This window comes from Etheostoma spectabile, unplaced genomic scaffold, assembly GCF_008692095.1.
Source record: "Etheostoma spectabile isolate EspeVRDwgs_2016 unplaced genomic scaffold, UIUC_Espe_1.0 scaffold00018904, whole genome shotgun sequence".
In the NCBI taxonomy this organism is placed as follows: Eukaryota; Metazoa; Chordata; class Actinopteri; order Perciformes; family Percidae; genus Etheostoma; species Etheostoma spectabile.
In genome coordinates, this window is record NW_022604557.1 from 8075 (window position 1) to 19879 (window position 11805).

General features: G+C 40.2%; 1 protein-coding gene across 1 annotated transcript; it reads right to left on the reverse strand.

The window, feature by feature from the left end:
* Positions 1–4260: 4260 nt before the first annotated feature.
* LOC116683222 (angiopoietin-2-like) lies at positions 4261–8367 on the reverse strand (the record flags this gene model as incomplete). The annotated part of the gene is made up of 3 exons (XM_032509827.1): positions 4261–4498; positions 4714–4844; positions 8203–8367. Coding segments are annotated over 3 exons (457 nt in total), but the record flags the coding sequence as incomplete, so codon positions are not given.
* Positions 8368–11805: the final 3438 nt, after the last annotated feature.

Genomic DNA, 11805 nt, shown 5'->3' on the forward strand with positions numbered 1-11805 from the left:
TTAAACATTGTGTAGTGGCTTTAAAACGTTTTTGGGCTAATATTGTCTCTGCAGCGTGTAACATGCAACTTACCACAGCAGTTATCAGAAGTTCTGCTGTGGATTACCCATAATTCCCTATCTTTAACCCTGCGGCGCATTGAGAAAGTGACACCAGCAGATGGCGCTCTTCCCATATATGCAGGAATTTAACAACCTATTTACAACCCGTTACACTTACATAATAGAACAATAAGACATCTTGGTTGGCTTTCTTGAAAGCAGTAAGATGAGAAGTTTAATACCACGCTCATATCTGTCTGCTACATATAAAGCTGCAGCCAGCTAGCTAGCTTAGCGTAAAGACTGACTAGATAGTACTGACAGATACTTAACATGGCTCAGTCCAAAGTTAACAAAATAGCCCATACCAGTACCTCTAAAGCTCACTAATGAACACATGACTTATTTTTTTCATCTTTAATAGCTGTAGTGTGCAAATTTCAAATCTGCCATATACAGTTCCAGTTCCATGGAGGACTTTATTTTTGCTAGGCGCAGTGACTTCCTGGAGCACATAACCAACTGTAATATCACATCTTGTCATTTTTACTGTGTTCAGAAAAAATGTGAGGCGAATTTGCCAATGGTGTGCAAGCAGACTCATATGAACATGAATCTGCGAGTTGAGATGTTCAACTTGAGTAAGTCCGAGGTTGAACTGCGACACGCACACGGTTCATTGCTAGCTAGCTTACAGCTCTTGTCCGTATCTGCACAGTTAGCGACGTTGGTGTTCAGGGCAAGGAAACACAGTGGACAAACTGCTCAGTGGTCAAATTAACATCAGTAACACAAGGTGAGAAGGCTCTCTGTCTGGACATGGAGATGCGCTACAATTTTTGTGTGGTTTAAATATATATATATAACATGTTAAGGCTTGATCTTAAGAGTGCTGTTGGCGTATTTTGTTACCTTCAGAAAAAGCTTGCTGTTTTCCCGTTTCCCGTCTTTAAGCTAAGCTAATTGCCCACTGGTCTAGCTACCCTACATATTTATCATACAGGCAGTTGTATTGATCTTCTCATTTAACGCTAAGTAAGAAAAGGGATACACATATTTTCCCAAAAATGTCAAACTATTCCTATTCAAAGTTAGTTAAAACAATAGCAGTTTCTGTACATTTATGCATATTCGGTTTCTTTGAAATCCCAGTGGTCTTACAAGACTTAACCATCAGACAGAATTAAGTCTTGAGCAAATCCTGTCCCAATAACAAGGATGATTGATTGCTCAAGTTAATGAATACCAAAAAAGAGCTTAAGTTTTAGATTTGTAGAACTGTTTACACTGCCTTAGGAGCTAATAGAGATACAAGTCAAATACTAAGTATTTTTGACAAAATTCAGTAAGTAAGTGTTTAATCATGAGTAATTGCATGATTGTCCATAGTTAACTTGCGATTAATCCATGAATCACACATTTTTCTCGGTTCTAATTGTCTTTTTAAAAAGGACATTTTTCAAGTTTTTTTCAAAGGTTTTATCGACATGCGAGTGGCCAAATATGCTTGCTTTATGCAAATGGTATTATTATTGCAACAATCTAAAACATTTAAAAACACTGTCTAGATCATTCTCTAGAATAACCTCAAAGTTACTGTATGTTCAAAAAATAAGCAACGAGTGTAAAATGGAAAACTCAAGCTTATCAAGCAACAACAGATCTGACCTATGACCACATGACATACTATCCTGCATGGCCTGCCTTTGGCGGGGGGGGGGGGGGTTTCTACATTGGCTGTATGCTTCGCCAGCAAGTGGTACTTTAGACTCGACTTACTCCGATGGTAAATACATTCACATTGACATAACATGTCATAACATAACTTCACTCTTGTCGAGCGAACCAGCTGGAAAGGCAAATTTGAAACTGAACTTAGCTATTCAAAATCCAATTCTGCTCAAGGAGGTTAGTTTCTGACAGCCATCCACAATTTTCCTCCCGCATAGCTTCCTGATGCCCAAATCACAGAATATGCGTGCCTTAATAGCGCTTCCCAAAAATTTGTGGCGTTTAAAGGATTGTAACAGTTCTAAAGCTAAAGTAACTATCTCCCTGTCTCTCTGCGCCTACAAATAACCCATCTGATAAACAGGGACTGGGACAAGTAGAGCAGCAGTGTGGCCTAGCCTTTGGTCTGCTTCACTAGACCTGAAAACAACCATTTCATCTGTGGAGCCAGCAGGCCAAATCAAGTGGTCTTTATTAAAGTTGCTTTGATGGATTCACCCGTGGCCTCCCCCCCCGCTGTGATCTATCGCCTCTCCAGCCGTTGGAGGTCGTAATAAACTTGTTTAGCAATGGGGTCACTGCATGCAAGCAGAGCATGTGAGTGTGTTTTTTCGTGTGGGTGCTTTTCTGCTTGCACAGTACGTTGCGTGGCTCAGGTCTATCGTCACAACCCGTAGGTCATGGTGATATTCGTAGTTTCCTCAGAGATTCTAGCATGATTGCATCATATATTATACACACCTTTAAGCTACAGTATGGTCAGGCCCAGTCTCAGCGCTATTATCCCTTTGAGTAATTTTACTGTCTTGAGCTGCTCCTGAATATTTTCCTAATAGAGTAGTAAATCAAAAGCAGTTGAGCATGCGTAAGTCCTTCAGATTCATTGAAGCCATACATAAAAAGCTATTTATTTAAGCTATTTATTTGTAAAAAAAAAGAAATGATCTCCTTTTCATGTTTATATTTTAAGTATCTCTGAAATGGATTTGAATAAGCAGGCCATGTAAAAACACAGAGACCTGACTCACAGTTCATTATGCTTAATGTCTGATTCCTGCGTTTGTATTAAATTTGCAGCAGTCAGAATGAATCACACTTCGGAATTGCATTAGGCAAAGGAGACGAGATCGTTACGTGTTCTGTGTTTTTGTCCTTCAGTGAATGGAGCACAGCAATTGTACGTGCACAATGTCTTTGTCTTGTCTTTTTGTTTGTGTGTGGTTTTCTTTTTATCTTGCACTCCTGACTGCAGAGCAGTTTTCCCATTTGGAATAAGAAAGCGACTGAACAATTAGCACATTGCAGACACGGACAGCCAACGTGCGTGTCTTCTGTCCCCAGCGTACACAGGGATACCCAGGTCATAGTTAGTGGAGGTGAAACCATCCACTTTCTAATGGGTACCACAGGGACCACTCTTATTGGATGATTCATCAGATCAATGGTCGGCAGTACCCATTTTACTTCCTGAGTCCAGCATGTGTGGCTTGTTGGAGTTTATATAGCTTACATGGTAACAAGCACCTGGCAGTGTGGATTATAGGCACCCAAGAAGATATAGGATTTTATTGTTTTTGACAAAGTAAAAATTTAATTTACAGCTTTGTTCCCCGATGTTATTACAAATGTTTCATTTTTTAAAAGTTAATCACACCAGTGAAAGTGTATGATGTACTTTTATGAGCAAAAATCTCTCACAAATAAAGTTTTATGACAGGCGTGCCTGGAAAGAATCGTGAATATTTCATTGTGAAAAGCCCTCTGGAAGATACAGCAAAGGGCAAAGCCTGTTGTTGTTGCTGTTCTTTAAGGTGTTGTTTTATTAACAGTGGTAAACCATTGAAGTCACTGTAGGTTAGCTTACATTACATTATGTATGGACTGAACCACAGTTTTAAACAAGTACTGACGTTTTACAGTCTGATAATGCTACTGGACTAAAGTTACAATAGGCCATTGCATAGAAGAACTATAACTTAGTATCTGACATCACGTGTAACACAAGTACCACATTCCAAGCATTTAGTGTGAAATTGAAACTTTATAGTAGATTATCAGTTGACTTCTTGTAAACTATATACAAGGCTGTGAATTATTGGTCACATTTATTTACATCAAACACAATGTAAGTTTTCATACTTTAATATAAAAATAGGTAGTATGATAAAGTGTCTCTAAACATTTATCCATTATTCAATTTTATTTAATTTTGGGCTGAGTAACTGATCATATGTAACTGCATAATGTGATGTTAGTTGTGTTTTTGTCATCTGTAACAAAGCCCATTCCTCTCTCAGCTGAACAATCCGTATTGAAATATAGTCTGGCAACATTTTGTTAATAAATATTGTTGGTTGAATTTCTCACTCAGTAATTCACTAAAACCAGTCATTTTATAAAGTGTCGGCACATCTGCTCAAGCAATTGCGAAAGCCCCCCCCTACAAGATGTCCAGAAGCTGAAACCACCAACACTCGGATTCAATTACTATTGAGTATTGGTCAGTATATTCATCAGAGGCGACATTCACTTTATAATCTGACATCATGAAAGAGCCAGTGTCGTCAGAAGTTTGCCGGCCGCACCATCATGGTTGTCGTGGTTGCCATCAGATTTGGACCCTTCCAATAGTACCACTTGATGCCGTTGTAGCGAACCACACTGGACGAGCTGGGGTAATAGATGCCGTTCAGGTTGGATGGGCCGCAAGCCTCGAACCACCAACCTGGAAAGGGAATGGGTCGGAGAGTTCAGGGAAAAAAAGAGAGGCAGAATTAATTCAATTTAAACCTCATGAAATGTAACACCCAAATGTACAGCTGTAAGTCAGCAGTAACTTTATATTGGGCCAGAGGGAAAATGAAATGCACTTGGGACTTTATAAGGGGGTGGGCAGAAATGTTTAACAAGATGTGTTATGAGTCGAGGGAAGTTGCGGACCTCCAGATGCGAGCTGGGCACACTTGCAGGTGCAGCTGTCGTTGTCTCTGTCCTTGGTGCTGAACTGGGTGCCAGTGTGGGTGAGGCTGCTGGTCCGTCCAGCAGTGCCACTGAAGCCCTCGGCATGGAGGCTGGATTTTGAGAAAAAAATGTGTAAAAGAGCAAAGAATTTCAATAAAAATCCACTTTTTATTATTGAACTCTGCGTGGGGCAACTTTGCTTGTTGGCAGCTCTGCATGGCAGTGAGTGATTACCGCCCGGTTTGAACTCATTTTTTCCTGAAAGAATTTAATGTTATGTCGGTAAAGTGAATGCGGGGCAATCATGTTAACAAACCGGCTGATCTGTGTACCTTAACACTGCAGGATACCAGAGTAATGAGAGAAGCAGCTTGTCTAACTTGGTGTCCCCAACTTTCTTTGGTTGGAGCTGCTGTGTCGGAGACAGCTTGCAGTACACTTTAATTTGTCACTCTTTTGTCTGACTTGTGTAGTATAGATGCGGTAGAAGTAGGGCAAGACACGATGTTCTTCTCTACTACAGCTCTACCTTCTCATTTAGAGTCTTTGTACAGCTGTGCCTTGTGCAGTAATATGTTTAAAAGAAACTACTACCTGTAGACCACTGTAGAAGATCATAGCCTTAGGTTTCCATTGTTACCAAACATCAATACAAAAACTGACCTAAAGAACTCATTATTTTTTCCTTCATGCTGTGCTTTGTGAAAGAACCCAAACATTATGAAAGAAATCTCGGCCCGAGTTAAATTGAGTCGCTCCTCGATTTCATACAGCGACCCCAGCAATAGTTTGGGTGCATGTGCGAGTGTGTGTGCATGTGTGTGCGTGTGTCAGTACTGGTCTGAAGAGAGTGGACCAAGAGGTCAGCCTTGCTGTCTGGCCTCCTCTCAGCCCTGTCATTCTGTCTCGTTAGTACCGGACTTGCCCCTGAGCTACGTGACCCATCCTCCGTAGCCCAGGGCACGCTGTCTGTGAGGACTAAATGAAGAACCCTCCTCTCCAGTATCGAAGTTCACAGGGCAGGGTAACACATCATGAGCGGCAGCAGGAGGGGAGTTTGAAATGACAGTGCTTGGGATGGGAATATTGATGGAATAGCAGAGAGGCTGGAATAATTCATGAGGGGGATATTTTTGTGAGACAACTTAACTTTTCTCGGCGATGTGGTGAAAATTAAAAACTATCAAATTAGACAGGATGGCAACCGCAGGCTACAGGATATCCCATTGGAAAGAGTAGACTGTGCCAGCTCTTCTTATTGTGCAGAACCTTAGCATTAGCTATGACTTCCAGATGTATTAGTTCAGCTATTCCACCAATACCACAGACCACATGCTAATCCTTTTCAAGGTGACTGTCTTTTCATATTGTTATTGTATCCTTTTAATGACAAATATACTGTAACATTAAAAGGAATGTCGACCATCGGTTTTTCTCTAAGAATGGCTGTTCTTGGCTACCTCAAAGAGGAAAGGGATCTGTCATGCTGATGATTAATGCACCATCTTGAATAATGGTACTGAGTTTTAGGGTGAAGACCTGCATGTTGCTCACACTGGATGCAGCTGGGGAGGAGAATTGCTTCGGCTGACTAGTTGCATAGCACCACAGCTCCGGCTTGGGAGGTTTAATATAATCCCACAGACGAAACAAGCATCTCGAGCATTCTAGTAAAGCTGGTACATATTGAACTAGTTACACAGAGCATGATCTCAGAGGTAGCAAGCTCCATAGGTGATTGTATGCAGTCAGGTGCTTCACCTCACACAGGGTTGCCTAAAGCGAAATTGTGAAACGTTCAGTTTCATCGCGCTAATTATGTGGAACAAATACGGGCAAATGCAATTTGCCGCAGTATTAGGGACCTTGGAAAGCATACACCCACATGTGATTATGATTCTTCATCTGTCAGAGCATCAATCCCCATAAACTTTCCCAAAACAAGGGCAAATTCCTATGAATTTATATGAAATATAAGCTGAACTATTTTAGTTACTATTTTTGGCTTCAGCACACCCACACGTAATCTTGTTAGTGATTGCAGGCTCGCCGAGGAGCTCGGTATGAGTTGTTAGGTCCTGGCAGGGGCAGGTATTGCTGAGCCTTCCTGTTCTACTCTAGTGGAAGTGGCTCCCCTGGGGATTTTCAGGGGCAGCGGTAGCCACGCTGGGAGAAGAAAAATGGACGCAGGTGAAAGTGTCTGCGTGCCCTCCACTAAGCTCAACGACATTCTTAAAAATAGTCCAGGTAGTTCCTTAACTTCTGTGTTCAGGGATAAGAAAGCTTGGCAGTTTGACCGGTTGATTACGGTTTGTATGAATAATTAAATTAACAGACCAACGAGTAGGAAACGGAGTCTCGGTTCACCTGTCTGGGAGGCTTTGACACATTTTCCACACTCCGTGACCGCGGACAGCTCCAGACTCGTTGATGTTTTGTGCGTTTTCGACACAAAGTAACACCTTTACTGAAACCGCTCCACCTGCAGGTTGTCAGCTGTGGGTCTGCCTGGTGTACTCTTAATACTAATACTAATACTCTATCTATATAGTGTCATGTGTCATGTAGCTCTCCACAAGCAGAAAAAAGAGGAGCTTAAAACGCAACTTGCTCATTCAAAGTTAGGACTAACTAGCTAAATAAAGCTATAAGCAGTTAAGGAAATTTTGCATAGCCTATTACAATACTATACTACATACTACTACTATATTCAAAAAGAATTGTTAAAATTTTTTAATTATGGTTCATTTATCGTTTATCGAGGTAAAATGTGCAATTAATCGTGGTTTGGATTTTAGGTCATATTGTGCAGCCCTAGTGTAAAAGGAGTGTTTTAGTTTAGCATTTTGTCATATGTTGTGCTATGTAATAATAATACTATAACTATGATTTGCTAATTGGATGATTTAGTAAATAAAATAGTCAATTTGGACCTGAGCACTAAATCATCAGAAGCCTGCATGTTCAGTTATGAATTTAAATGCTATTTAACCCTTGTGTTGTCTTCCCGTCAAATCTGAAAATGAACACTTTTGTTGATGCTTTCTATCGATGTTTCTAAGTTTTTCTTACCTTTTTCTCCCTTTTTTCAAAATTGTGACCAGTTTTTTCAACGTTTGTCAATTTTTGACGTTTTCAAAACTATATAACACTAACTTATTAACTTTAGCTTTACAGTTATTTTTGGAATTTATGGTCAATAAACCTCATTTATAGGAAACTATACCCAATGTTTGAGTTAGAAAAGCAGAAAATTAGGAATTATTAAGACTAAAATTAAATAAAAGTATGTTGACGGATAATCACAGACTGGAATTTGTCAACTTTACTCAATACTATTTCAAACCACTTAAATATTTTTTTTCCAATCATGTTATTTTGGGTAATTACAATTGAGTAGTTAAAAAGAAAATGAATAGGAAAAGGGTCAATTTGACCCAAGGACAACATGAGCGTTAATGCTGGTACCTGTAGTTGTTGTCCTCTCCGTCTGTGTAGAAGCGATCGTAATGTGAGAAAGCTTCGTTCCCCTCTCTGTCTTTTAGCTGCACATGCAGGCTGTATTCCTGGGAGCTGGTCAGCTTGTGGATGATCTCATTCCGAGCCAGTGTTCCCAGACGGCTCTCCAAAGCCCTGGATTAGACACAAACACAGAGAAACAATGGAACATGAAAATATTCTGGGGTATTTACCAGTGACCTGCCAAGTGTTTTTTGGAGTTAATATAAAAAAAAATGAACCTCAATTTAAAAATCACATTAATCATGTTGATGGCCTACGACAGTCCGCTGCGTCTATGAAGTGAAATACTCCACTCCCAAAGCAAGGAGCAAGTCAGTTGAGACTTTAATTTACTTTAATATCCTACCAGTGCTCCTCTGTGCTTGCAACACAGAGTAAAGTAAAACTTGGCTTTGTGGACAGATCTAGTGTTTGTTTGAACTAGGGAGCTGCACATGAACTTGAGTTTTCTATCACTTTTTGGCAATCGAAAACAACACTGAGCGCTCACCGATGCAGAATAAACTCTGCAACAACATAGGAAATATTTTTTTGAGGAGTGAAACAAAAAAATGCTTAAGAACAGGGCACTCTAAACGGTGTATTTACTTAAAAAATGATGAGAGTTCTGTGTTATAGCTGGACCCAATTGTCCCCCAAATAAGACAAGGATCAATGCTGCAATAAGTGGAAACCTCATAGGACCCATCATTAAATAGGCTACTTGTTAGTGCAATGATTAGAAAAATGAAAGTTAAATGTTAGTATTCATATGTGGGTATAGCATAAATACTTCTCAGTGGCACTGTTGTGGTCATGTTGCGGAGCACTTTCTCACCTTATAAAAGAAAATATAATTCCAATGGTTTATATATCCTGCTTTTATGTAATCAGTATGGGTGTTGAATGAAGTTCAACCACAAGGTGACCCTTTTTATTTTTATTTTTTGTTGCTTTGACCTGTCATTGAAAGAGTTTAAGTGTATTGTATTGTGTTGCTAAAATGGCCTGCTGAGTTTAATTTGGCAATAAAGTTAAAAAAGAAAGAAAATATAATTCCTTGTATCACTTTAGTACAGTTAGTACAGCCATTAGTACAGTTGCACAGCAGTGGTTATTGATCGATCGAGATTTTTGTTAGACAGCACTCTCCACACCGTCGGTAACGCATCAACTCAGGGAATATCTTTTTTTAGAATGATGTTGATTCTTCCAGTAGATTATGAGATAAGCTGTTCTGGCAGCTTTCCTTTAATTCATCAACCATTCGTACATTATACGGAGGTGGGATTTAAAGAAACGAGTGTGTAAAAGAGCAGCGTCAAGGAAATAACTCTGCACCAGTCCAGGAGTCAATCTTAAACGATATTAACAGACCACAGTAATACGAATATGATTCACCGCAGCGTTAAATGTAAACAGATACAGTGAGCCACATGGGCGTGCTGGCTTTGAAATAAACGGCTCCGCTCTATGGGAATGGATTTTGCCAACCCAGGAAAATTATAACAACAATAATGTTCTATTCAAAGAGGCTGCGTAAGAAGGGGAGTAATGTGGCTGCTGCTAATGAGACTCACAGAGGTTTGTGTCGAGGTTGTTGCTCAGAATGTGTGTTGGGGTTGGGGGTACCGCTCACATTTCTACCGGTATCGGCACCTGAAATTCTCTGATGGTATCCAAAGAGACGCTTTTGCAGTACTTTCTCTCTGTAATAGCAAATAATTAATTTCAGTTATAAAATAATTCAAACCTATTTGTCCCATTTACACACCCCACAAAATAAAAAAAAAACTCCCCACCTCCCTCTCCCTTCCCAACCCATCTCCTACAACTTATTACATCAATATTCTTTTTTTTTTACACTACACTGTAACTTTTATTCTTGTATCTTATTGTATTTTCTTTTCCATTCTTTCATGGTTGTTTTAAGTAGTCGTTAATTGCTCTTTAACGTTTAAGTGTAACGCGTTTTGAATAGGCCCGTTGCTAAAATCTGCTATAGAAATAAAGTTGCTTTGCGTTGACCTACAACCTCCAGCCTGTCAGTCTTACCAACAGGGCATAAATAACGCTGTTGTGCGTGTCTAAGAGGAGGTGTTGCGTTACCCGCATTTGGCTTGCCGTTTTATTATATTGCAGCTAAGGGTGTCTGCGTGGCGTTTTGAAAAGGGCAACAACACTTACGACCGCTACATCAGCCACACGGGACTCACTGTAACTAGAAGGCGGCGTAGTCTTTCTCGTCTGCACCACCGCTTACGTACCGAAATTCAGCAACAATTGATTTAGTAATGCTGCGAATAGGTTCTCTAGTACAGGGGTTCCCAAAACTTTCAGCCCACGACCCCCTGCAAGTGACTTGCGACCCACCCACTACAAATGTATATAAACATTGCGCGCAACCGCTCACGCACTATAGGCGTATCCAAACACGAGCACATTGACAACACAAAAAACACCACAGACATAACATTATTCTACAGTAATTTACTCATTACTTTAATTTGAACTTAACCTCCCCTAATGAGATGGATGTGCAATATGTTTGGAGCACAGCAAGTCCAATGTTGGTTTAATGTTGGAGACCGCTACTCGGAGGATCATCCTCCACATTCAGTCGCGCTGCACGCCGACCTGCTACAACTGATTCTGTGGCTTATATGTCGTAAATCTGTCGCAAAGACCTCAGGGGTCAGAGAGGTCAAAGAAAATCAAAAGAGCTGTTCCCTTTTTATTTAATTGCTTGTTTTATTTTAAATTTAGCCACTAGTTTATCTTGTGTTAAAATCATGGCTGACATTAGCTTTTCTAATCGTTTTTAAATTTTAAATTTTATTTCTGAAAATCAACTTGCGACCCGCCCTCTCTGGCTCGCGACCCCATGTGGGTCCCGACCCGACACTTTGGGAATCATGCTCTAGTAGTACCAACATCATTTGGTTGGTAGAAAGTTCCTATGTACTTCGGTTGGAACCCTAAAAAAGAATCAATGTGTATGTCATCTGACTGTGAAGAAGCATGGAACCAAGTAAGACTGATGATATTTTCAAGACATACCTGCAAGTAATCAAACTCTACATCATGCAGCTATTAAGCATTCTGTATTCAGTCTTACAGAAGGACATTTTTCCTCTGTGTACCTCTGAGTCCTAAGTCACTTTGTCTAGCTGTCAAACTCTCGGTTGTTATTGGTCTTAAGTGAGAGTAAATATATAGTGAGAGCCTTGGAGCATTCATCATTTGACCAGCAAGGCCTGGGTTGCAACATTTGATCAACGCTGACCACAGTGCGGTCAAGGCAGCGAAGCATTTAGTACATACGTTATCTGCCATCTACAGGGCCCCTGTGCTCCCACGCCCCAACTGTAACCAAATATTTATCATCCACTTGTAAAAATATTGTTCTTGAAAGAGTTTTTTTTTTTTTTTTTAAAGCTTTGTTTTTCTCTCTCTTTCTCACTCTTTCGGTTGCCAGTCGCAGTACTCTATGCATCCTATTTCCAAGCCGTGGCAATTGATTTTTTTTGGCATGAGGGAGAAACACATTGCTACTCCGCTCAGTCCAAA